We start from the raw sequence: 24,107 nt of genomic DNA, 5'->3' as shown, positions 1-24,107 counted from the left end.
ATTAAATGAACCTCTGAAACCCAAAACAGGTTCAGCACCGTCCCATAACCTGATTCTTCGATAGGCTTTAGGATGATGATGCGCAACTGTACGAGGTACAAACGCACCATCAATTATTGTGCCTTGATGGGGAGGATCGGTGAATGAACTTGGGTGGCGCGACGAACATGGGATGGATGAGGACTTTTGGTAGCAGTAGTAATCGACAAACGTAAAGGGGGGCGAACCCCATTTCGTCCGAAGCAAACTGGCAAACTAACTTTGAGCTTAATCCCCAGCAAGGATGGGATGTGGACGGGAATCCGAGGTTGCTCTGGTCCAACCTCTCTTCTTTCCCATTGTTATTATTAATTTCTTTAATTTTTATTGTATTATTTCGACTCGTAACCTCGTCACGTAAACCAGTGCGCGCCGCACCCGAGAGAAAAAAAAAACACAACGTCGCAAGACCTTTTTCGAAGAGGATGATCGACGCGCGCCCATCGCGCGGGAACAATGCATGCCTTGGGTCGTTCATGACAGCGCGCAAGGTGAAGTGGACAAACCGGGCTTCGCCTATCCGTCCCCAAAGACGTTGCGCGCATGCTGCCCGACCGAAATAGCGACCTCGGCCCCTCGCTGCGGGCGACGACGAGTGTTTTGGTGCCCATTGTCACCATTTTCATCACCATGAGGATCTGGATTCGCTACAGCAAGCATCAGTTGGCGTGGGAGGATGGTGTGTACAATGCAATCCAACTGCCGGTTTTGTTGCACGCATGATTTTGCACCAGTCTTTGACTTGACTGACAACAAGATGATTTACAAAAAAAAAAAAAAAAGCCCTGATCACTTTTAGCTGGGTAAACTCACCCCGTCTGCGCCGCTCCTTGTTACTGGCAAGAAGCAAGAAGCAAAAAAGACTTACAAGTGCAATCACGTCGAATCACAGATTGTATTCACCGTCATGTGCGCAGCCGGCGTCACAGCGACAGCTTATGGCTTCGGAAAGCGCTCCGTACTCGTCACGGCGTCCGAGCTCCCGATGATGCGGCTATACAGCGGCATGGTGGCCTCGGTGGCCTGGAGCCTGTCCATCACGTCGGCCAAGGCCTCCTTCGCCGTCATGTTCCTCAGGATCCTCCAACCGACGGGCGGGAGCTGGGTCAGGCCGTTGAATATTTCGATCCTCGTGTTCCTGGCCTGCCAAGCGACCGAGGAGATCTTGGTGGTGCTGCTGCAGTGCAAGCCTTTTGCCAAGGCCTTTGATGACACCATCGATGGGAACTGCTACAGCTTGGAGACCATGTGGTTGTGCGACGTGGGTTGTTTTTTCTTTCTTTTTTTTTCGGTCGTTGAAGTGGCTTGCTTGTTTCAAATTGCTAGCTTACTGATGATTTGTGTTGACTTGGTAGTTTGCGTTCAACTTTGCCGTCGACCTCGTACTCTTCATTCAGCCAATCCCGACAATATGGTCACTCCAAATAGCCTCGACGGCCAGCAAGATTGGCATCACCACCATGCTATCCATGGGGCTCATGCAAGTCTTTTACCCAGCGCAGGAGAAAAAAAGAAACCTGATTGGGCTTTTCTTGACGAAAAGACCCTGATGCTAACGAGTTCACAGTGTCTGTGTCATCTCCATCGCGCGCCTCTTTGCGGTCCTACGTATACGAGAAGACACAACCTGTAAGTCTTTCTCGACCCAGCCCGTGTGCACCCCACAACGATTCACAAGACGGAACAAGACTAAAAAGCCCGAATTTGCCACCTACCCCGACAACGCCAAAACGACAGACGAAACCGCCCTCGCCGTCATCCTTTGCCAGCTCGAGATCGCCTGCATCATAATCTGCAGCTGCGTGCCGGCGCTGAACCAGTTCATCCGCGGCATGGGCTGCCTCGGCCGCATCGTCAACAGCACCGCAAACAACAACAGCTACAGCCTGCCGCAGTTCTACGCCCGGTCGGGCCAGTGGCGCCGGCGGCGGAGCGACACGGTCAACGACGTCGTGTACAGGGACAGTGCCGAGTCGCGGGGCATGGAGGCGGCCGATGAAGAGCAGCACCGGCGACGGCGGCCGCGGCGCCCGTGGCGTCGCGCACAAGAGAGACAGCAGCAGCAGCAGCAGCAGCACGAGGAGGAAAACGACCAGCCTCAAACCCAAGGGGAGAGGCGGGAGAGGAAACAGTGGGGTCTGCGCTCCTGCTGGAAGATCATTTCCACCAGCACCCGAACCATGTCGTCGGCCCCGACGGGCGGCGGCGGGACGACCCTAGTGACGTTGACGCCCGAGTCGGCGATGGAGGAGCTCGGGCTGGAGCTGAACCCGCTGCGGGACGACCATCTGGCCGAGGAGACGGCGCGGAGGTTCGTCACGCGGGAGGGCGTCGAGATGTGGCACCAGCCGGGGAGCATCGAGCGTAGGGCAAGCCACAGCTCGACGACCAGCCAAGAAGCCGCGAACCAGGCCGTGGCTGGTGGATTGGGAGGAGCCGCCAGCGAGGACTCGGATCCGACGCTTGCTACGGTTGGCGGTCTGACCGTCAACATCCCGACGTGGCTGGACCACGTGTCCGACGGAGAGATGGAGATTTGCCTGCACAAGACCAACCCCGAAAAGTTCAGGGACGAGGGGGTCGCTGCTAGCAATGCGGGAGAGAAGAGGGGCCTGGATTCACCCGACAGTGCGGACCAACGAGAGCATGTCGACGACGACGACAAGGGCAACGAAGCTGATGACGACTGGGTTTCTGCCGCAGAACACAGGAGTGACTCCGGGTCAAGGGACTCGGGATCAGAAGGCCGCCAGACCCCTAGCCCTGGACTGGGCGCTGGGGTTTTGGGGACTAACATGACGAGTCACGAAAAGGGGGGCTGAGGATAATATAATTTTGGAAGCCGTTTAAAAAGAAAAGAGAAGCATATACATCGAGCATCTATAACAAAACAGACACGGCCAAACCACCCATCACAAACGCCGCATACCTTCTTCGATGGAGGCGATTGACGGACGAGGCAGGACCACAGTGGCCCAGTAGTTGCCAGCCAAATCCTCGCCCGTGATGTTCAGCCAGTACCGAGCCAGGAGCGTGAACCCCATGGTCGTCGAGAGGACCCACACCGGCTTCCCCGGCGCTTGTCCGTCCGCGGTCGCCCCCGACGCCCGGTTCCCCTTGCTGACAATGGCGGGCGAAAAGTCCATGATGTGATTGAAGCGGGCCTTTGCCCAGCTGCTAAAGGCAAACAGATACGCGTCGACGGCGGTGGCGACGGGCCGGTCGCCGCCCAGCTCCCACATGGTCTTTGTGAACGCCTCGAGCTGCTTCTCGGCGCCCTGCTCCACGATCGACTGGCGAACGGCCCGCGCGACGACGCCGAGCGGCGCCGTGGCCGCCTCGCCAAGGGTGACAAAGGCGCAGCAGTGCATGGTCAGGTTCTGCCCATACATGGCCGCCGGGTTCAGGGTGGACGACAGCCGTCCGCGGAGGTCCAGGGCGTTGAGGATGGTCAGGGACTTGCGCGGGGCCCTGGCCGCCATGGGGGCGGCGGCCATCTTTGACAGCCAGGCGGTGAGGACGTCGCCGTTGCTGACAAAGGGCTTCTCGTCGCCTTGCTGGTGGAGATGGTCGAGGGCCTGCTCGCGCATCTTGACCACGGTCGAAGCGGGGAAGAAGAGCGTGCGGTGCTGCATCCTGGGGCCAAAGAGCATGTCCCACAAGTAAAAGATGACGTACATGGCGTGCCGCACACCTCTGAGGATCTTGCCCTCGAGCATCTCGGCGACCTGAGAGCTGTCTGCCCTCTTGACCATCTCGGCCAGCGGATCCGTCCTGAACCCGTCGAAGCGCTGCACCTCCTGCGCTCGACCGTGCAGCATGTCGACCCAGCCCTTGACGATACCTGCGTGTGCCATGATGTCGCCCGAGGCGTGGGGCGCCGTCACGGAGACGATGGTGGCGTCGTTGAACAAAACCACATACAACCGCAGCTGCGGCTCGTCGGTGCAGACATAGTCCTCGAGGCAGGTCGGCCTATGGTCGTCCGGATACAAGAGCTCGATCAGCTCCGAGGTGCCCGGGTGGGCCGAGGCATGTTCGCCCGTGGCCCTGGGCAGTTTACACGCCAGAGGGTGTTCGTCGATGGCCAGGTCGAAGACGGTGTGCAGAAACCGCACTGCGGGGCGAGAGTTTGTAAACTCTGCCGGAATATGAGATTCCAATCTGCCCATGGACTATTTTTTTTTTTTTTGCCGAACTGATGGTGAGCAAAGCAGCCTAGAGAGAAAAACATATAAAAATTTTTTTTAAAAAAAAAAGGCCGGGGTCAAATTACGAATCCCTTCCCAGACCGATTCGACATTGTGCAGACCAGGTAGATGCTGGGCTTACACACATTTAACCTGAGCCGACCTCCCATCTTGCGCCACCCATCTCGCCTGATCAAGGCCTCCAGGGCCTGGTAGAGGACATTGGCGTCCAGGACGTCGTCAAACCGAGCCGTCCAGCCCACTATCAACCTTCGGAGCACGTCCGAGTTGTCAATGTGGTGGAGGGGCACGACATGATCGGTGCTGACTCGTTTGGGCTGCACTCTTCCGAATCCAAAGTAGCTAGCCATGTGGGCAAAAAAAAAAAAAAAAAAAAAAAAGAAAAAAAAAAAATTATTCCTCGACCTAGATTTTCACAATGTCTTTTTTTTTCTGGGCGCGTAGGAAAAAAAAAGCTGGAGAACAGCACATGGGCGTCAAAGGGAACAATCTGGGCCCGATTGGTTTGCGCTTGACATGGGGGTTGGTTGCTCATGGAAGATCAGCGAAAGGGGAACGGACCTTTCGGAAACAAACATGCCAAAAAGAAAACCTTAATTGATTTACCCGAGGTCTGACAAATCCATCATACAGATTAAAAGTCCATCTTCAAACCTTGTAGATGCTCAAGGCCCTGCATTAGTCGTCGATGGGAAGCACAGTCCTGACGCCATCTCTGATTTCGCCTGATAAAAACCAAACAATCGTTAGCGTCTGGCCGGCAGAAGATGATGCGAATTCACTGGAGGAAGGATCGTTTATTCACCTTCGATATAGTTCGTCACCTGGCTGTAGTCCTTGCAGACTGCAAAGTTTCAAGCTTGTCAGCACCCGACGGCTAACACATCAACAAGAGCGCACCCCGGGACTCGATGATATATCTCACCATGATATCCCGCCCAGCTTCCGTCCCCCGGCCCATTGTCGTCGGCGTCGGTCGGCGAGTGCGGCTCCATGGCCACGTCGCCCGCACACATGATCGCCTGGCGAAGGTAGTCGATGCAGTGTAGGTAGTGAGACTGGTAATCCTCCGGGAGGGTCCGGTTGACGCCGGGCTGCAGCGCTGCATATATCCTGGCCATCATGAACTGGAGGCGAGTTGGGTTTTTGCGTCAGCATGCCCTATTCCAAACCATCGAGGCCTTTTGTTTCGGCTTCGGCAACGAGATGGTCTCAAAAGCGAGGAGAGACCAACCACGCAGTGCAGCTGGTGCGTCATCGAGGTCGTGAAGAAGGTTATGTTTTCGTCCTGTCGCCAACCGTTACCCGCTGCCGAGACAAATCCTTTGTTAGTCGGCTGACGCCAAAAAGTGAAAATCTATTTCCACGCAGTGGCGCTACTCACCAGGCATCATGGTGTTCCATTGGTCAATCGTCTTTTTGGAAAAGAACTCGTTCGGGTCCTTGGGAACATAAGCTTCGTCGGCGTCCCACTTGGTGATTTTAGTGCCGACTACCGTGTTCGCCAAGATTTTTTCGGTCGACACGTTAGCGGCATGCTAGCATTGCAACTGTCACAGATGCGACGAAAGCCACAGATGAGACGAAGAGACAGAAAAAAAAGGGGGGAGGCAGGAGGACGTACATTGAGGCCCGGCACCACCGAAATCCCCTCCGACCTGCAGCGACGCCCGCGACCTGCCATCGCGCCACAGCAGGGCGGCCAGCAGACCGGCGATGACGACGAGGAGCACCGTGTTGGCGACCCGCGCAAACGAGCCGAGCCGGGCGCGGTACTTTTCGGTCCGAGGCGTCAGAGACCCATCGTTTTGGAACCTCGGCCAGTAGGGGACGTCCTTCTCGTCGTGGCTGTAGTCGGCCTTGGTGCGGCCGCTCAAGGGGTCCTCTTGGTCGAGGCTCTCGTAAGCCCTTTGGGACATGTTCGGGATGGACTTCAACGACATTATGTGGAGGGGTATTCCCGACGCGGTGGATGGACGGTTAAGTCTTGGCTAGTGCTTGGCGAAGAATAGGTGTCAAACCTAAAATTATACGTTCAAGAAGCGAATGATCACAGATGGCCGGCCATGAGGACAAGAAGAAAAGACGGATAAAGAGGACCGCCAGGGGGAAACCGAAAATAACTGAACTGGTGGAGGGACTCGGACCCGTCAGCCATTGCCATACAGCCATCGGCTAATGGATACATGGTATCACATCTAGTCTACTTTTGGACTGGACTTGGTACAAATGGGACCAGTATCAGTGGAGAGTTGCGAAACAGTTCAGGGGCTTTTGGGCATCTCATATATCTCCGATGTCAGGTGCCCTAAATCCCAAAATACTGGGGACCTACTTCCTTGTGTGTTCCACTTTAAACTCGGCAAAAGCCGTACGGTCACTTTGAGCCCTGGTTTGGAACTTCTAGACAATCATCACCAATCAATCATTGTACCGTGATTACGGTAGCAGGATAGAAGCTCGTCATTGATGAAATTTGATTTCCAAGCGGCAATGGGCATAATACGCGTTTACATTGGCAGTCGAATATTGGTGTTGGCATCGAGGATTGGGTACTTGGTAGAAGTACGTCTAGTTTGCAGCCTTGCCGCCAAGCTGTCGCCTGAGACCTGACACTTGGGGAGCCACTTTGCACCCTAAGAGTGCCTTGCCTGACCGTGAACATGAATAAATATCGATTTTTGCCAAGATTCTCCACAAAATATCTATTGCACAGTTCAGTTGTGTGAAACCCTCAAACGAGTAATTAAAGTCGTCGTAGATAAAATTATCCGCATGGTTAGGTATCTCCTTATAAAATATCCACTGTAATCACCTTGACAGAGAAGTGATGCTTTCTACCATCGGGGGGCGAAATAACCGGACCTGCAAAATTCGGCGAGCGTCACCGAATAAACAAAAGACCCTCCAACACGCTATTTTCAACAACACGTAGCTATTTACACAAACAACTTATTTACAGTTCAATAACACAGCCATGCTCACCGTTAGTAACTTTGTGCTTTTGCAGTTTTCTGTCATTTATTATTTCCGAATGCTGCAACTATTTGTCGTAAAAGTTTGCAGTCCCGGTTATTCTTTCCCCCGCTTTGACTGGTTGTATGGTCCATCGACTCGACTCCACTGTACAGTACATTTATTTATTTGCGCTTGCAACGATGACCTTACATGTCCTTCACCGGACAGTGCGCAGAGGCGGTGGTCCCTACTGCAAGGTGATACTTTATCGCCTGCAAGCTCAAACATCATAATAGCCCCGGTGACGATCAATCAACCAAGCATGTAAAACTATTAAATTCTACGATTCAATGTTCTCACTGATCGCTCCTTGTTTGGCTGTCCAATGGTCTGGTCGACACGACATCAAACCCACCTTCAGCACCCACATGCCGTGGGCGGGGTCCAATTTCATTTCACCATTTGGTCTGGATGCAGAATCTCGCAGCTCACCAATCGCGGGGGCCATACTTGATCTACCCGGGGCTGATCAACATGCCGCGGGCTTGGCTACCCATTTACCAAGGACGCGTTCTTTTGTTTTCTCATTTTCTCCCCGCCTTTCCCCGTCTTCATCACTTTCGCGCCGCTTTGTCGATGTCTTTTGCGCCTTGCAACCGGTTTGATCAACCAAGGCGTTTTTTTTTTTTTTTTTTTTTTTTTCGAGTGATCCACACATTCTAACCTCGTTCAAATAAGCGTCTTCCTGACTCGTGTTCCGCCGCAATGGAGCCCACCAATCCTCCCGCACCTGTACCTGCACCTGTACCTGCACCTGTACCACCCACTTCCCACGTCCCGGGCAATTCGCAACCGCGGCCGCGGCCGCCTTACACCAAGAAGCGGCAGAAAGGCAGCAGCGAGGCGCAGGGATCCCTGCATATACCCGGCAGCGGCACCAGCACAAGTAACTTGGAAGACGACTGTGACGGCGACGGCAGCGCGGCCGGAAGCCAGCCGCCGCCAAGCAAGAGCCAAAAGCGGCGCGGCAGGCACAACACGGCCTGCAATTTCTGCCGCCACCGCAAGGCGCGCTGCAACAATGAGCGCCCGCGTTGCGGCTTCTGCAGGGCAAACAACCAAGAATGCGTCTATGCCGAGGAGCTGGAGAGGCGGCATCAGCAGACCAAGTACGTGACTTGCACGGTTTGTTTTTGCCTGGATGTCATCACATCCTGACCACATGCTACAAAAAACCATCACAAAATTTCAGACTGACTCACTCAGCCCGCTAGCGATGACAGCACTGCCGATATAATATCCCGCTTGGATGAGCTCAAGAGTCTACTTCTCGGCTCCACGGCAATTGGGGCAGCAGCAGCCCAGCTGCCTCCGCCGCGGAACCCCCAGATTCGCTGGTCCTCCGTCTCCGACCTCGACGGCGCCAACAGCCCGTCTGCAAACAGCAGCAACAGCCACCGCAGCCCGTCCGGCGCGACGCATTCGACCACTCCCGGACCTGGCGACGGCCGGGGCCGAGTCAAGTTGGCCGAGGGCAATTTCTTGTGGGCGTCGTGCGAGGCGATACTCCGATGGCCGGCGTTGCGGGACCTCTTACTCCCAGAGGAGCAAGCCATCCGGTCGTTTGTGCTGGATTCAGACCTGGAATTTGACGAGGTTTTTCTGCTAAAGACGGACAGAGCTCAACCGCCGCTTCCAAAGTTTCAGAGCCCGTCGGACCCGGACAGTCGACGGCGCAACATCAGCGAGGTTGAGATTGTGCCGCTGGTGGAAAAGTTTTTGATGGAGGTCCATGTACGCAACCCAATCCTGGATGAGGAGGAGCTGAGAAGGCATGCGAGGGACGTCGCCGAGAATGGGATGGGTTGGGATGGGAAGACTTGCTTGGTGGTGAGTCGGAAGCGGAGGCGTGGGCATTAGCGCCGACAGGAAGCAATTAGGAACCCTGAGCCAGCTAACATGTTCAAAACTCTAGCTGATCGCATGCGCCCTCGCCTGTCTCTGGGCTGGATGGCATCCACCACCACCCCCCGGCAGCGTCACAGCTCCGTATTACCGGGAAAGAGAAGACTTGCAAGGCGCAGCGGCATTCTACTTTGAGGCCAAGAAGCGGTTTGGTTTTCTTCAAATGAACATTCTGGACCTTCAATGCCTGCACCTGGCCAACATGTTTGAGAAGTGCTCCTTTAGGCCACTGAGGGCGTTCAACTTGGTGCAGGAAGCAAGCCACCGGCTTCAGGTTCACCTGCAGAGGAAGGCGTGGCGAGGGGACGCCGTCGCCAAGACACCAGAGGCCCAGAGGGCAAGCATGTTGGAGCAGAGGCTTTTCTGGTCAACAGTCAGGCTAACAATGTGCGATTCCTTCACATGTACTCGGCACAGCCGGCTTGATACCAAAGCCCGCTAACATGTCAAGATGTGAATAGGGAATGCCTGAGCGAGATACCACTCCAGACCACCGGCATCGAACAAATGGAGTACCCCGCCTACCTCCCCCAGCTAGACGGCTCCATCGCCATGTCGGAAAACTTCGAGAGGAGCTGGTACTGGTTCCTATCCGAAATCTCTTGGCGGCGCATGATGTCCAACGCAGCGCAGGCGCTCTACTCGGAGCACCACGCCGAGGACTGGTGGATAGAAAACGTCGACGTGCTCATGCGCAACTTTGACGAGTGCGAAAAGCAGCGCGTCGCCTCGATCAAATCCCTCCCCGAGCACATCAAGGCCGAGATGAGGGACCCGAACCGACGCTTCGTGCGCGAGGCCACCACGCTCATGACGGCCCGGCTCGACATGTGGTTCTTTGTCATCTCCAACCCGCTCGTCTACTTTGTCCTGCACAGCCCCGCGGGCTACGTCATCCCGCGAGCCGCCCTCGACGTCGCGCGCCGCTGCCTCGCCGTCGGCGGCGGCTACATCCGCGACGTCTGGTTCCACCAGCGCCACGGCGGCTCCTGGCCCATGGGCCGCCGCATGTTCAGCATCTGCCTGACCATCCTGGCCTGCGCGGCCGCCGCCGGGGGAGCGCCCGAGCAGCAGCGCGGGATCCGGCCGCCAGAGGACTGGGTCGTGCTGTGCCTCATGTCGCACAACAGCCTGGCGCGCTGGGCACGCGAGTCCGAGGAGCGTTGGCGCATGTGCGTCCTGCTGAGGCGCATGACCACCGACGTGTGCGCGAGGCTGGGGATGCCGCCGCCCGGGGGTTGGGCTGGTGACGACGGGGGAGTGAGGCATTCTATGGATGCGGCGAGGGAGCCGCAGTCACCATGGAGGGTTGTCATTGGTGTATGATTCGGATCGGCAACCACGTGCCCTGTATTACCTACTTTGTACGTTTCGACTACCTTGCTTGCTGACACCCGGGAGCTCACAGCTTCGTAAACGCAGATGTGACGCCTGGATCATACAGCCCCGTCTCGGCGAGGTACGTCTCCCAGTGCTCAATCATCTTTTCCAGCAACTCCGGCTCCGACTCCGCAGCATCGTGAAGCTCCCCTGGGTCCCGCTCGACGTTGTACAGTTCCCACTTCTCCTTTCCTCTCGGCTCCGTCATCCACACTGCTTTCCACGGTCCCTGTCGAATCGCCCGCTGTCCAAACAACTCCCACCCGGTGATGTGCTGCTCCTCGTCGTGGAAGCTGCCCGTCGCACCTGAAAGGTGCGGCACCCACGAGGAACCCCTTACCGGCACGACCTCTCGGCTGCGGAACGTCTTTTCGGGCAGGGGGACGCCCGCCAGCTCGCACAGTGTTGGAAAGATATCCATGACGGTAGCGAACGAGTCCGTCGTGGGGGTCGGCTGCGATTTTTCTCTGCTCTGCGCCTGCCCCCGGCCGGATCCTGGGTACCGCACGATACAGGGACAGCGGATGCCGCCTCCTGTAATCCACGTTTTGAACCCTCTGCTCGGCGCCATGCTCGCGCAAGCCCATTCTGGGCCGTACCAAATGTAGCTGTCCTTGTTGCCCATGTTTTCCAGCCGGTTATCGTAATACGTGTCCAGGATCTGCGCAAAGCTCTTCCCCCCACCCATCATCGGCAGCGCCTCGAGCATCGCGCCCTCGGCCCCGTTGTCGCTCATGAACAAAACAAACGTATTGTCCAATTCGCCATCGGCCTCGAGCTGGTCGAGCACCGTTCCGATGGCCGCGTCCATGCCGTCGACCATGGCAGCATACACTTCCATCTTTTTGGCAGATTCGGCCTTTTCCTGCGCCGACAACTCGTCCCAAACCCGGATCTTGCGGCCGACCATCGGCGCCGGTTCCGTTCCGGCCTTGACGATCCCCAACTCGACCAACCTCTCGAGCCTCCGGGCCCGCAGCGCGCTCGGTCCGTCGTCGTAGACGCCCTTGTACTTGGCGACCAGGTCGGCCGGCGCCTGCAGGGGCCAGTGCGGGGCCGTGAAGGGCAGATAGGCAAAGAATGGCCTGTCGGACCCGGCGCGCTCTCGGAGGTACTGGGCCATCTTGTTGCCGTAAAAGGTGGACGAGTAGAAATCTTTGGGGAGGTCCTTGGTTCTGTCAAGGAACCGATCGTCCTCCATCCAGAATTTCGCCTGACTAATCACGTCCCCAAGCCCGTGGGCGGGATCCTCTAGCTGCGGCTCGAAATTGTAATGGTTGTGGCAGCCGGAGAGAAAGACATGAGATCTTTCAAAACCACGTGCGTGAGGCGAGGTCTCGCGAGTCAGACCGAGATGCCTGTAGAAAGCCGCGTGAGCAAACAAAAGGTCATGCATTAACGATGCAAGCATATCCATCCAAGGACGAAAGCCCTCAAAACTCACCACTTGCCCGTCATCAAGGTCTGGTACCCGGCATCCTGAAAAACTTCCGAGAGCGCAGCGACTCGGAAATTCAAATAACCTTCGTAGCCCGGCTTGTCCCTGTACAGGTCCGCGTGGGCGCGCATGTTCTCAGCCATCTGGCCCAGGCCGGCGATGTGGTTGTCGGTGCCGGAGAAGAGCATGGATCGCGTCGGCGAGCAGGCCGAAGCCGTGTGGAAGTTGGTCAACAGCCGTCCATTGCCGTCGGAGACGAGCCGTGCCAGGTTTGGCGTGTTGATCTCGCCGCCGAATGGGCTCGTGTCGCTGTAGCCCAGATCGTCTGCGACGATTATGAGAAATTTTGGTCTTTTGGTGGCCGGGGAGGACATTTGTGTTGTCTGGCGAGTTGCTGCTGGTGGTATATCAAAGGTGGATGAGCCGATGGACCAGCTACCTTGGGATTCGTTGATGACGATTCGACCCCGCTTTGTTGGGGCGCCCATTTACCATGGGTAGCGCCATCTCGGCTATAGCTATAGCGCGTTGCAGCGTCTTTACCGTGCTCCCACCGCTGACTCAGCGCTTGCTCGCATGTGAAACCAAGATCTATCTGATCTAATGCGACAAATAATTACGATACCACGAGTCGCCATGGATGTGAAATGGCTTTTTGCGAAATTGAATCTTCCATTGCGAATCACATTGTAAAAGAAATTGCATCAAATAAGGCGGCCCCACGGTGACAGGTCTGGCTAGTCACCGATGCAAACCTTATATCAACGCGTCTGCAACGACATGGAATAAATATTTGAAGTCATTCAACTAACCAGAAGCAGCTGCAGAATGTCCAGCGGTCTCACTGGGCTAAAGCTTGATTTCAAGCCAAATATACACTCGTTAGCTGGTATCAACCGAATGGTGACAAGGTACTAATTCTAAATGGTTGAACGGCAGCTAGATTAAGACCATCTCGCACATCAGCACTACATGAATAGGTTTTATGGGAAGAATCCACGCGACGAGATGCTGCTAGTGGAGTGGGTAGTGTGAACTATGAAGAGCTTCAACTCGACCTTCGCTCCTGTCATGACGGGAATAATGCGGACCTCGCAGGACGAGCAGCTGGAGTTCAATTGTCCGCCCCGGTGTGGGCCGACCCTGGGATGGGAATCCGCGGCAACGAATTCCGATCCTTGCCTGGACCCTGCGCGCATCGCTGGACGCCCAAGACGTCTTCTGCTTGTGCCTATAGTAAGTCTGGAGTGGCAAAATGCAGGCAGGGATGGAGGGTGAGAAATTGGGGAATTTACTGTAGTATCGATGCCGTCCATTGGGTCAGACTGTACCGTACCTTGCGTACGCACCTCTTGCCACTCAACATCCATCCCCTCGGTTTTATCGCTCACTCGCATGTTCTTCGCCCGAGCTGCCTGGAACAATCGCCAGCTGACACGCTATTATTACTTTTTCGACACATGGTAGATATTCTTCGGTGGCCCTCACCGGCTGTCCGCACATGGCAATCGATGGGCACCCGCAAGCCAATTTTGGGGGTTCGATTGTTTTGTCCGCCGCTTGCCGGAACTTTTGTTCGTTTTTCCAGACTGGCGGTTCCCCCGACCCTTGCATCCAGTTCCCACCAGCTCGGCTGTTGCAACCCTATCTAGTCTAGTAGCTGATCCCAGTGCTACTCTACCAGAGCCAAACACTGATCGAATAAAAATGCCATGCAATAACGGCCCGGTGAATGATGGGGCTTTGCTCTTATTTCCGGCGTATTGTCCAGGGTCGTGGGTAAGGGGAAGGGGGAGTCGTTGATCCTCGCTCCAGATAAAAACAAAACACAACACTTCCATTCCTCGCTCGCTTGTCATACTAGGGCCATCAGACATGAAAATACGCCAGACAAAAACATGCCACCCGACGAACCCACCCAGTCGACGGTGCGGCCGAGCATGTCGCGGATCCCCCGCGCCTTCAACGGCCGCCTCACCCTGTCCGTCCTCCTGATCGCCCTGTCGCAGGTCAACTTTGGCCTCGACCTGGGCATCTTTTCCGGCTCGCAAGCCTTCCCGGCCTTTGCGCGCGACTTTGGCGCCTTGAACCCCACGCTCGAGCCCCCGCGCCACGAGGTCGAGCCCTACTTCCTGTCGCTGCTCAACAGCCTCCCCTACGTGGACTTCATGTTGGGCATGGCGCAGGGGAGCTTGGTCAGCGCGAGGTGGGGCCGCAGGACGACACTGCAGGCCATGTGCGTCTGGGCCGTGGTCGGGGCTACGGTCTGCGTCACGGCAGAGTCGAGGGTCGCCGTGCTGCTGGGGAGGTGTATCGCTTACGTCTACATTGGCATGGAGATGGCCGTCGTGCCGGTGATGCAGTCTGAGATTGTCCCACCGCATGTGAGGGGATTCATAGTGGCGACGTACCACACTGGTATTGGGGTACGTCTGGAGGCTGTGGCCGATCTTGGTTGACAGCTAGTTGGTTACCTATGAACTTTGACAGGACATAATTAGCTGACGTTTCTTTTTCGGTAGATTGGCACCCTGATCAGCGCACTCATCGTCAAGGGCGCCAGTGAGGTCGAGGGCGACTCTTCCTACAGAATCACCTTTGGGTGCTTGTACATTATCCCGTGCCTTATTTTCCCCTGCTTGTTCTTCATCCCCGAGGTATGAGTTAACGAGATCAAATCTTGTCCTGGACAGAAACAACCCTAACTTTACTGCGTCACAGTCACCACGCTGGTATCTACTCAAAGGTCGAGAACAAGACGGCCTCGAAGCATTGCGAAAGTTGCGAGTCGGTCGCTTCTCGGACAAAGAGATCCTGGAAGAATTCGAGAGCTACAAGAGCACAATCAGCATGTCGAACGGTACCTTTAAAGAGACGTTCGAGGGCGCCAACAGACGGCGGACTCTGATAGTGATCGGCACAAACATGCTCCTGCATCTTACAGGTCTCAGCTTCATCACCAACTACGGTACCATCTTTATTCAGATGCAGGATGCCTTCAACCCCTTTTCCATAAAGATCATCACCTCGGTCTTGACGGTGGTGGAGTGCATTCTAAGTCAGTTTCTGGTGGACTTTGTTGGTCGTCGGTACGCTTTTCTCACTGCAATCCTCCCCGTCACAGGCAGTCCCGATCCGCAACTATTCCTAGCTCACACGCCTTGTTACCTCAGCCTAGCCCCCTGATGCTGTTTGGATCGATCTGGCAAACTCTAGGCCTGTTCTGCATGGGCGCCCTCGGCACCGTCAACAACCCACCCCTGTCCATCCGCAACGGAATTATAGCCCTCATGCCTCTTTTCCAAGCCGGCTTCAACATCGGCTGGGGTGCGCACATGCACGTCGTGGTGGCCGAGATCCCGACCCTGCGGCTACGCGACAAGACTTACGCCATGGGAGCGGCGTGCAAGTACGTGTCCTTCCCACCGCTTCAAAGCCTTGCGCCAATGCGCAACGGCATGCTAACTCGCCACCCAAAAAAAACACAGCATCGCCGTTCAATTTCTCACCTCGTTCAGCGTCACGTACCTCATTCACGCGCAGTATGCCAGCCTCGGATCCAAGGTCGGCTTCGTCTTTGGCGGCTTTTGCTTGCTGAGCGTCTTGTTCACGTGGTTCTTCATCCCAGAGTGCACGGGCAAGACGCTCGAGGAGATCGACCGGCTGTTCATTGCTGGGGTCAGTATACGCGACTTCAAAAGTGCCTCCTTGGGCGGATCCATGGCGGGGCGGCAGGGTGGCTGTAGTGAGGATCACGGCAGGCCGCCGGGCCTGGAATTGAAGCGTGGAGTCGAGGAGCCACGGGGCAGCGATCTGTTGAAGGGCGGGATTGCTAGTGATGTGCAGCCGGCTCGCTGATGGTAATCTTGAATGCAATGTCACAAAATGTTTGCGAGTTGATGTTGATTCTTGAAGAATTTGCTGTCCATGCCTGGTTATGATGTGATGATGCCGTCTCGTCGTTGACCAAGTTTCTAACAACGCTGGCGCCTGCTACCAATTTGGCCTGCTCATGCAATCAACGATTGACGAACGATTCATTCTTTCCATGGAATGTCGGAAAGAATTGATAGAGCTTTACCCATTTGCATTTGCTTCCATCGAGCTGATCATCTCGGTCGCCTACTTGGCGTCGACATATCGCAAGGGTTGTACGCAGTTGGTTCGACACGTACCAGGACGACCTCTAAAATTGGAGTTGTAGCCCCAGGTGGAGGTAAGCATGCGGCAGCGCAGGTGGGCCTGCATTCACCGAGACCTGGGGTCATGCTTGTGCTGTTGGGGGTGCTGTATTTTTAGCCTGCTCAGCCATTTACCCCTGTCAGCCCTGGGTCCAGCGGCAGCAATCTACGAAGTAACAATCTGAGGGCCAATCGTTACTGTTTGAAAGTATACACAGCGCAGCCATTTCCATTTCCTGTGATTCACCAAAGGCATAAACATGTAATTGAGTTTTTGATCTTTTTCACAGCTTCCAATAACGTATACAAGATACAAAGCTTTACAATATATCTACTTCTACTTCGTACGTACAGAACTAAATGCATGTCAGTCGAGATTGGCGTCATTTCCAACGGCAAGGGTCTATCCGCACAACCTCATGTCGTCAGCGGGCGGCGCAGCATAGTAAGCAAGCGCTGCACTCTATCCCCTCCCTTGTTCTCCGTCAGCAAATTGCCTTGTCCGTCCCAAATCGGGACACGCCTCGGGAGGCTTTGTGCCAATTTTTTTCGGAAAGCTGCTGCGCCTGCGAGCAGCAAGAAGGTGACTAGAACTAGATCCTGCAGTCTTGAACTCTGTGGGGACGGCAAGAAGCCTAAATCTCCAGTGTATAAGGATGCACGAATCCTCTGCAGAATGGTGAGCATTTCGTTTCATTGACGCATGCAGTCATCATCCAATCGACTCGCCCGACCAACACATTACGGTATTCGAACTTGCAGTTGATAACTCGTCTGCATCTTGATCCCCTTTGCAGACTCTTGACTGTAGATCCTGCATCGTATAAGCCTACCAGACTCGACAGCATCTGAACAACAAGACATTTCTACAACGCCATACCGAGCAACAAGCGGCTGGGTTGTCACCAAATTCCTCTTTTTTTCCCTTTCCTCCAAGACAAACAACCAAACAGCCGTCCTACAACTACAAAAGCAACCCCCCAACAAATAAACTCAAAATGCAGCTCCCATCCGCCCTCATCGCCCTCGTCCTCACAATCGCCGTGCCCCTCATCTCCGCCACGCCGACCCTCGTCTCCAGGGCAGAGCTCAGCCCCGCCGGCCCGTCTACCAGCTATGTCATTGGAAAGACCAGCCGCGAGGCCACCGCCGACATCAAGGCCAGGTCTGCGCCCTTGGCAGCCCAGACCCCCGTCGTCAACGACGGAGCGGTGCCGGGCGTGATCGCCGCCCGGTCCCCCGGCTCACAGACGGCCGGCAGACTTCAGGGCAGGGGCATGGGCAAGATCGCAAGGCGCGGGAGGGTCGTCGTGCCGCCGTCGATGGAGGATATGCCGTGAATATGATTTCAGTGTTCACTCTTGGCTGTTGATGATGGCGTTTAATCGTTTCTTTTTCGCGAATTAAGCGCCGTTGGTTCCTTTACTTTGTTTCTAATGTATCATTTCCTTTGTTTTGTTGCATAGCGGAGGCGCCGAGGCGTTATTGGGTTTCTTTTCTGGTAGAGCTTCACTGTTGGGATACGGTCAAGTCACTTCATAGCACGAGGTTATAACATCCATCATTCGTGTTATTCTCCAGTCCATTTGACGTCTCATTGATGCTCGGTATGTAGATTTAATACCTTCGTAGCAGAACTAACTTGTACACGAACGACTCGCTTCGGGGTCCTTGTTGGGGAGAAGCCGGGCAGTTGTCCTCATTTCCTTCCCATGTGGTACATAACCTGGCAACTCATCTACATCAAGGCCACACCGCTTAGGCATGTCGCAAAACACCGTCTTGGATCATCTTTTCCACGATGGCTGCCCGCCTGGCCGACTCCAGCGCGCTTCTTTCAGCTCTCAGCTGGGTCTGTTTTGCCCTCCTTCCCAGGCGAGGCTTTAGATCAGCTCTACCTTGGGCTCGGTAAGGGGCAGTCGCGTTTCTGTTGATGACCTTTGTGGTTTTTTCACCGGTCGTCACAGGGACGGTAGCGACTGGGGGCTTGTCAGACGGCAGATTCCCCTGCTGTTGCTGCTGGTATCTCTGCCGCCAATTACCCTTGCGACCGTTTGGATGCTGTTGCTGATGCTTTGGCTGCTCGTATTGCTGGTCTGGCTGGAACGGGGCCGGGCACAGTTGCGTTGCTGGCTTGGGAGCTTTCTCCCGGTTCTCTGAAAAGAATGGGGCAGGTGACCGGGAACTGCCGGCCGGGAGCGTTTCGTGATGAGTGTTCCATGCTTGGATCGGTCGGGTTGGCGTGGCAAAGGTGCGCACGTTCGCTTGGTTTCTTGGGCCAGATGGAGGAGCCCACTCCATACCCTGGTTCTGGCGATTTCTTGAGCTTGCTGGAGGAAGCTTGGTCTCATCGTGGGCCTGCGTCTGGCGACCGTGTGGCAGGTGATACTCCCTCTTGGGGTCGTATCTCTGGCTGCCAGTTCGAGCTGGGAGTCCTGGCTCGTTCATTTCCACATCGCCATCCTCGTCTTGTATGACTACACTGGCATTGTCATGCTGCCTATCAGCTTGGACGGTCGGTTCATGGCCGCGTCCAGGCTGTTCAAGGGCGATAGAGCCCAATAGTTTGGTGATGCCGTCTTCGGAGATGAGAGTCTTTTGGGTAGCCATTTTGACGTTCAGGATGATTAGTCCGAGAAGAGGAAAATTAGTTCAGGATTCTGGTCTGATCCGAGTCAAAGATCTGATCTGGTGTGGGAGATGTTCGTGAAAAGAGAAAAGTTGTACCTGGTAGCGACAGAAAGCTGCCCAGCAGACTTAGACATGCAAACAAACGCCCTGGCTAGGTGCATGAATTCTGACTGCGTTGTTAGGTGAGGGCAAACTGACAACCATCCAAGTGGCCATATAGACCACCGCATCAAGTGCACAGACCTCTCTCCAGAATTCCCTTGCCAGTCATCATACGAGGCGTATTTGCAGTCTTGGTATTGTTTCGGGTTGTCACGTGAAATCACATTGGATGGTTGCGTGAGGCAGCTGAATCGCAGTGAGGCAGTACCCGCGTATACATCTAAGACCTGCATACCCCTCTTTGAACTGGAAAACCCCCTATTTTCCTTAGATTGGCAACCTTCGCGAGACATCCAGCCTCAGCTTGTATATAGTCAAAGTGGTAGAATGTTCGCCCATCGTCGGATCCGAATTTAGTCTCCTGTGACTGAGTCCACTCGAGGCTGTTACTCGAGTATCGATGTTGCAGGAGATGGCCATGGCAGGCCATGTGTCACTCTGGATCGGCGCTGTAGACATTGGACTCGGTCGATTATACTTGACATGCTCTGGGTTCAGCATGGTCATAATGCGTGACCGGAGTGATGTTTCCACGTTTAGACAACTGCATGGGAATACCTTCGAAAAGATCATGAGTGCCGCCAGTGTGGTGATGGTGTTTGCAGATTACAGGATCAACAGCGAATTTTGGATGGGCAGATTTGAAAGGAATGCAGACAGCTGTTGACGAATAGGGGAATTCTTCTCGCTCGAAATGCTGCTGGCCACATTGTAATCTCAAAGCACATCGTTGCCAGTTGAAGGTGTATGGTTTGCTTGGAGTCGGTACCGACTTTGCCGATTGAGACATCGTACCCGACGATGGCCTGTCGACAAACGAAGCTTACATGGCTGTCTTCGAAGAACACCTCGAGGAGTATGACCCTCTTTCTCTGCTCAGCCAGTGCGGGGTGGAGATGCAAACAATGCATTCCCTCATGGTTGCCGCAATGGGATACAGTCTCCGGCAAGAACCAGCGTTGGACCCTTGAGATAAGCAACGGAACAAAGAAGCCGACATTTTCTTCGTCTAGGGGCACAAAACTCTCTTCTACCTCACGGTGGATCGATAGGACATCCAAAAAGCTGCATTTGACGGGGGCTTTACTAGACCACATAGTGCGGCTTACCCGACGCACAACTTTCTCCATTCAAGACCAACCGAAGAATTTATCATCCACTACGCCAACCCGATGTTAGACGAGCTGGTTCCGGAGCAAGAGTCACGGTAGCCATTGACGGATGAGACAGCCGAGGAGCAGCTGCAACGACCATGGTTGCCAAGTATATAGTTCGAGGAGGAGGAGGAGGAGTCGTAAAGTACGTTGAAGCCACTCCAGAAAGGATTGTAGGAAACGGCCGCAAACGGTGGTGCAGCAAAGTTGACCAACATGTAACTACGAACATTTCCTGCTATTTAGGGCAGTGGAGGCTTGCCGTCACCAGCAAGGCATGGTTTGGCCTCGTGCCGGAGTAACAGAACAATGGGATGTGGTCGCACTGCTCATCATTGTTCCTGTGCTGCACGTGCTTCACAAGGAGGAGTGTATTGACATAATAGGCGAAGAAGCTTGGAAATTTGTGAGATAGAAGTACTATAGTATGTGTATGGATTAATGATGGCGAGGGGTGCGAATTGAGGAACATTAATGGGTATTTAAATTGCTGCTTGACTTGTTCGAGAAAACACGTGTGTCGGGCAGGCGTGCCACGTCTACCACTTCAAAGGTGGTGGCAGAATCGCAAGCGGTCAAGGCAGAAAAAATCAAAAAAATCGGAGCGGCCGTTTGCGTCAAGCATGCATTCAGCAATCGCAGCCAGCCAACCACCGCATTCCTTGGTTGACTCGGGCTCGTTTGATCTATCTAGCGTTCTGTTTGATCATGACTGCCGCCTCGCTTTCCCGACTTCAACAACTAACTCTGCCATTATTAAGATCTTCTACTCTCCCAACAGTCAACTTTGCAAAAGTTTCTTCAACAAAATACCAAGCCTCCCGCACTTTCATCACATTTGCACCCACAATGGACTCAAAGTCCAACGGTCGCCCCCCGCGTCGGAACAACCGTAAGAGGCCAGCCAACAACGGGAACGCGACCCCCGACTCTGAGAATCGCCGGCCTCGACAGAGACCCTTCCACAATGCAGTTTCTGCTCAGAGAAATCAATCCCAAGATGCGTCCGCCGCATCAGCTGCCCCGGTCACCAGCGCCGCCGCCGTCATCGACAGCAACTCCCCTCGCTTCGCCGATCTGGCTAGTGAGAATCTCCTCGACCCGGTGCTCCTCGACACCATCACACAAGACTTGAAGTTCGATCGCATGTCACCGGTGCAGGCCGCCACAATCCGTCATCTGATCGCCGACCGCGGCGATGTTCTGGCACAAGCCAAGACAGGCACCGGCAAGACCATCGCCTTTCTTCTCCCCGCTCTTCAGACCCTGCTCAGGCGACCCAGTTCGCGCGGCAATGACGTCTCGGTTCTTGTCATCTCCCCCACCCGCGAGCTAGCGTTACAGATCGCAAAGGAGGCTGAGGCGCTGCTTCAGAGGCTGCCTCAATACAAGGTGTGCACCGCCATCGGCGGCACAAACAAGGATGCCGAGCAGAGGCGCATCCTGCGCGGGTGCCAAATCTTGATCGGCACTCCGGGGCGTCTCATGGATCACCTCGAGGAGCAAAGTGTGGCAGAGATGCTGCAGTCCGTAGACACGTTTGTGCTGGACGAGGCCGACCGACTGCTCGACATGGGTTTCATGCCGCAGCTCAAGAAGATCGTCGCGGCACTCCCCAACAGGCAAAAGGTCCCCAGGCAGGGCATGCTCTTCTCCGCCACCGTTGCCGAGCACGTCGCCAAGGTCTCCAGCATTGCCCTCGCGCCCGACTACAAGTTCATCTCCACCATCCCCAAGGGCGAGTCCAACACGCACGAACGGGTGCCGCAGCACTTGATCGAGGTCCCCAACTTTTCCGACACCATGGCCGCCCTCGTCGGTGCCCTGAGGCACGAGCTGGCCGAGAGCGCCAACCAGGACGAGTTCAAGGCCATAGTGTTTGCCCCTACGGCTGCCCTCGTGGACTTTTATGCCGCTGTCCTCGAGGGGCTGCCCAACATGCCCCGCATCCTGACGCTACACTCGCGCATGACGCAGAGCAAGCGCACGAGGGTGACCGAGGACTACCGCAAGTCTAATGCGACCGTGCTCGTGGCCACCGACGTCGTCGCCCGTGGTATGGATTTCCCCTCGGTCACCAACGTCTTCCAGGTCGGTCTGCCCATGGACAAGGAGTCATACATCCATCGCCTCGGCCGGACGGCCCGTGCCGGCGCCGAGGGCCGTGGAACCTTCATCGTCTCTGCTGCAGAGTCGTACTTTCCCCGCAAGGTCATGAAGGACTTTACCTTTATCGACCAGCCTGCGGACTTGAGCGCCCTGGGCGAGATTAAGGAGGTTGCGCCAAAGTTGGAGCCTTACGGCAAGGCATACCAATCCTGGCTCGGATTTTACAAGGTGTTCACCAAGCCGCTCGGCTGGGACAATGAGCAGCTCGTGCGCGAGGCCAACAAGCTGGCGCTTGAAGGTTTTGGTGCGCCCGAGGTTCCCCCTTTGAACAAGAGCACGGTCGGCAAGATGGGATTGAAGGGCGTCAAGGGGTTGGTGGTGGTCAAGGACCCGCCCAGAGAGAACCGGAGTGGCGGTGGTCGGCAAAAGAAGGGCGACTCATGGTGAGCCTTGAATGAGCCGTACCTTTGCATTCTTTGCGTTAATGTTTCCTTTTTTTCGTCTTCTTTATCCCATTAAGACCGTCTAGTACGGATCTGCTACTGGGTTTTACTTCTTTTGTCTCTGTGTTGTTGAACACTGTTCATGATACCCCTTGATAAACTGGGATAAACCCGATGGCACTGATTTGCATGGGATGAATGGAAATAGAATATAGACTAAAATCAGATTACCTTCCACGTCCCGAGTCAGCCAGTATTAACCCACGTGAGATGGTTACATGCTAGAAATACGGCAACATAATTAACTCTCAAGCTCCATTTAAGCAGCCCCTTGACATTGGCTGACGATTGTGTCGATCTTTTTCGAGATATGAAAAGGCAAACACTCACTTGGAGATCGAAAAGCTAATCCTCTAACTTGAGGATCCTGGCCAAGTCACAACTCACAAAGAGCTTTTCTTCTCAGTGCAGCTGTCGACAATAAGGCAGCCAAGAACATCATGTAGCCGATATCATTTTACCTCTTGAGTGAAAGCGCCATCGATTATTTATGCAATCGCTGCTAAAGTCAGCGAAGAAATTGTCCCACCGCTCCTGCCAGGATTCCCTTGCAGTCAAAAGCCACAACGGTCGGGAGCGACAGCATGGCTAGACGGAAGCATAAATTCGCCCTTCTGGCCAGTCAACTCCCCGACCGACATGAGAGTCATGGTCTTTTTTGTGCATGATCGTCACACTCATGGTTGAATTACCATGTAAAGAGGGAGAGAATCAGACAAATTTCGAGAATCACCTGACTCCCGCATGGATAGGCAGGCAGGTACCTATATAAAAAAACGACCAGGATCCATCCGCCTCAATGCCAAGAGTGGTTGCGTATTTGAACAAAAAAGTTCGAGCGAAGCACAGGCTGGCCCTTTGTTCAGGCCTGGGCTTCTTTTACTTGAGTAGCTATACTGCTGCGTGAACCATAAAAATAATTTCCTGGGTTCGACCTGGCTTGTTGGCTCACGTGTCTAGTACAAGAAGACTCTTTGTAAAAAAAAATGCCGGAAGTTGTTTTATTCCGTAATTAACCATGAATTTTACAAGATTCATGTCTATAAAAAAAAAAAAGAAAAAAAAAAAAAAAAAAAGAACCGCTTGAAAACACCGAGGTTTTTACTGTAAAGCAGCAGGATATAGTTAGTATAGCTATTCGTGGAACCTCGCAAGATATATGAGATTTGGTCTAAATGGGTAGTTGTATTGTGACTGGATATCTAAACTGGTCTATCCCCCGACAAATCATCTAGTGAGGTGGTATAGAGGCCAGCCCTTTTGGCGCCATGGATTGGGCCCCGGGATTGCCGGTCTGCTTGGGGGTGCATGAAGATCAGGAGGGGCCTGTTCATCCCATAACCCGGATCGGATCTGCTATGTGTACCTGAAAATAG

At 54.6% G+C, this 24,107-nt stretch overlaps 11 protein-coding genes across 11 annotated transcripts; 6 read left to right on the top strand and 5 right to left on the bottom strand.

Annotated features, from left to right (window-relative positions):
- Nucleotides 1-946: 946 nt before the first annotated feature.
- MGG_14209 (uncharacterized protein) lies at nt 947-2,861 on the top strand (the record flags this gene model as incomplete). The annotated part of the gene is made up of 2 exons (XM_003720478.1): nt 947-1,300; nt 1,689-2,861. The coding sequence occupies 2 exons, from the start codon at nt 947-949 to the stop codon at nt 2,859-2,861; spliced, it is 1,527 nt and encodes a 508-aa protein (XP_003720526.1).
- MGG_10305 (uncharacterized protein) lies at nt 2,858-4,632 on the bottom strand. The gene is made up of 2 exons (XM_003720477.1): nt 4,376-4,632; nt 2,858-4,214 (listed from the first exon to the last, which is right to left on the bottom strand). Exons 1-2 carry the CDS (start codon nt 4,598-4,600, stop codon nt 2,952-2,954), a joined length of 1,488 nt encoding a protein of 495 aa, XP_003720525.1. The 5' UTR covers nt 4,601-4,632; the 3' UTR covers nt 2,858-2,951.
- A 195-nt stretch (nt 4,633-4,827) lies between these two features.
- On the bottom strand, nt 4,828-6,505 carry MGG_10306 (uncharacterized protein). The gene is made up of 6 exons (XM_003720476.1): nt 5,875-6,505; nt 5,635-5,742; nt 5,485-5,558; nt 5,176-5,377; nt 5,056-5,094; nt 4,828-4,975 (listed from the first exon to the last, which is right to left on the bottom strand). The coding sequence occupies exons 1-6, from the start codon at nt 6,191-6,193 to the stop codon at nt 4,929-4,931; spliced, it is 789 nt and encodes a 262-aa protein (XP_003720524.1). The 5' UTR covers nt 6,194-6,505; the 3' UTR covers nt 4,828-4,928.
- A 1,341-nt stretch (nt 6,506-7,846) lies between these two features.
- MGG_10307 (uncharacterized protein) lies at nt 7,847-12,627 on the top strand. Its single transcript, XM_003720474.1, has 4 exons — nt 7,847-8,377; nt 8,483-9,098; nt 9,184-9,560; nt 9,635-12,627. Exons 1-4 carry the CDS (start codon nt 7,974-7,976, stop codon nt 10,497-10,499), a joined length of 2,262 nt encoding a protein of 753 aa, XP_003720522.1. The 5' UTR covers nt 7,847-7,973; the 3' UTR covers nt 10,500-12,627.
- MGG_10308 (arylsulfatase) lies at nt 10,436-12,450 on the bottom strand. The gene is made up of 2 exons (XM_003720475.1): nt 11,998-12,450; nt 10,436-11,911 (listed from the first exon to the last, which is right to left on the bottom strand). The coding sequence occupies exons 1-2, from the start codon at nt 12,363-12,365 to the stop codon at nt 10,576-10,578; spliced, it is 1,704 nt and encodes a 567-aa protein (XP_003720523.1). The 5' UTR covers nt 12,366-12,450; the 3' UTR covers nt 10,436-10,575.
- Nucleotides 12,628-13,105: 478 nt separating the features above from the next.
- Nucleotides 13,106-13,388, bottom strand: MGG_15448 (uncharacterized protein; the record flags this gene model as incomplete). Its single annotated transcript, XM_003720473.1, has 2 exons — nt 13,106-13,222; nt 13,341-13,388. The coding sequence occupies 2 exons, from the start codon at nt 13,386-13,388 to the stop codon at nt 13,106-13,108; spliced, it is 165 nt and encodes a 54-aa protein (XP_003720521.1).
- A 501-nt stretch (nt 13,389-13,889) lies between these two features.
- MGG_10309 (sugar transporter) lies at nt 13,890-15,849 on the top strand (the record flags this gene model as incomplete). Its single annotated transcript, XM_003720472.1, has 5 exons — nt 13,890-14,417; nt 14,514-14,648; nt 14,713-15,080; nt 15,170-15,400; nt 15,480-15,849. The coding sequence occupies 5 exons, from the start codon at nt 13,890-13,892 to the stop codon at nt 15,847-15,849; spliced, it is 1,632 nt and encodes a 543-aa protein (XP_003720520.1).
- Nucleotides 15,850-16,759: 910 nt separating this feature from the next.
- Nucleotides 16,760-17,826, top strand: MGG_10310 (uncharacterized protein). Its single transcript, XM_003720471.1, has one exon. It carries the CDS (start codon nt 17,171-17,173, stop codon nt 17,510-17,512), a length of 342 nt encoding a protein of 113 aa, XP_003720519.1. The 5' UTR covers nt 16,760-17,170; the 3' UTR covers nt 17,513-17,826.
- A 31-nt stretch (nt 17,827-17,857) lies between these two features.
- Nucleotides 17,858-19,340, bottom strand: MGG_10311 (uncharacterized protein). The gene has a single exon (XM_003720470.1). It carries the CDS (start codon nt 18,780-18,782, stop codon nt 17,931-17,933), a length of 852 nt encoding a protein of 283 aa, XP_003720518.1. The 5' UTR covers nt 18,783-19,340; the 3' UTR covers nt 17,858-17,930.
- An 877-nt stretch (nt 19,341-20,217) lies between these two features.
- MGG_14211 (uncharacterized protein) lies at nt 20,218-20,598 on the top strand (the record flags this gene model as incomplete). The annotated part of the gene is made up of 2 exons (XM_003720469.1): nt 20,218-20,264; nt 20,366-20,598. The coding sequence occupies 2 exons, from the start codon at nt 20,218-20,220 to the stop codon at nt 20,532-20,534; spliced, it is 216 nt and encodes a 71-aa protein (XP_003720517.1). The 3' UTR covers nt 20,535-20,598.
- Nucleotides 20,599-20,968: 370 nt separating this feature from the next.
- MGG_10312 (uncharacterized protein) lies at nt 20,969-23,177 on the top strand (the record flags this gene model as incomplete). Its single annotated transcript, XM_003720468.1, has 2 exons — nt 20,969-22,671; nt 23,138-23,177. The coding sequence occupies 2 exons, from the start codon at nt 20,969-20,971 to the stop codon at nt 23,175-23,177; spliced, it is 1,743 nt and encodes a 580-aa protein (XP_003720516.1).
- Nucleotides 23,178-24,107: the final 930 nt, after the last annotated feature.

This window comes from Pyricularia oryzae, chromosome 7 (assembly GCF_000002495.2).
Source record: "Pyricularia oryzae 70-15 chromosome 7, whole genome shotgun sequence".
In the NCBI taxonomy this organism is placed as follows: Eukaryota; Fungi; Ascomycota; class Sordariomycetes; order Magnaporthales; family Pyriculariaceae; genus Pyricularia; species Pyricularia oryzae.
The sequence above is the reverse complement of the archived record's forward strand: the minus strand, read 5'-3'. Positions and strand labels throughout refer to the sequence as shown.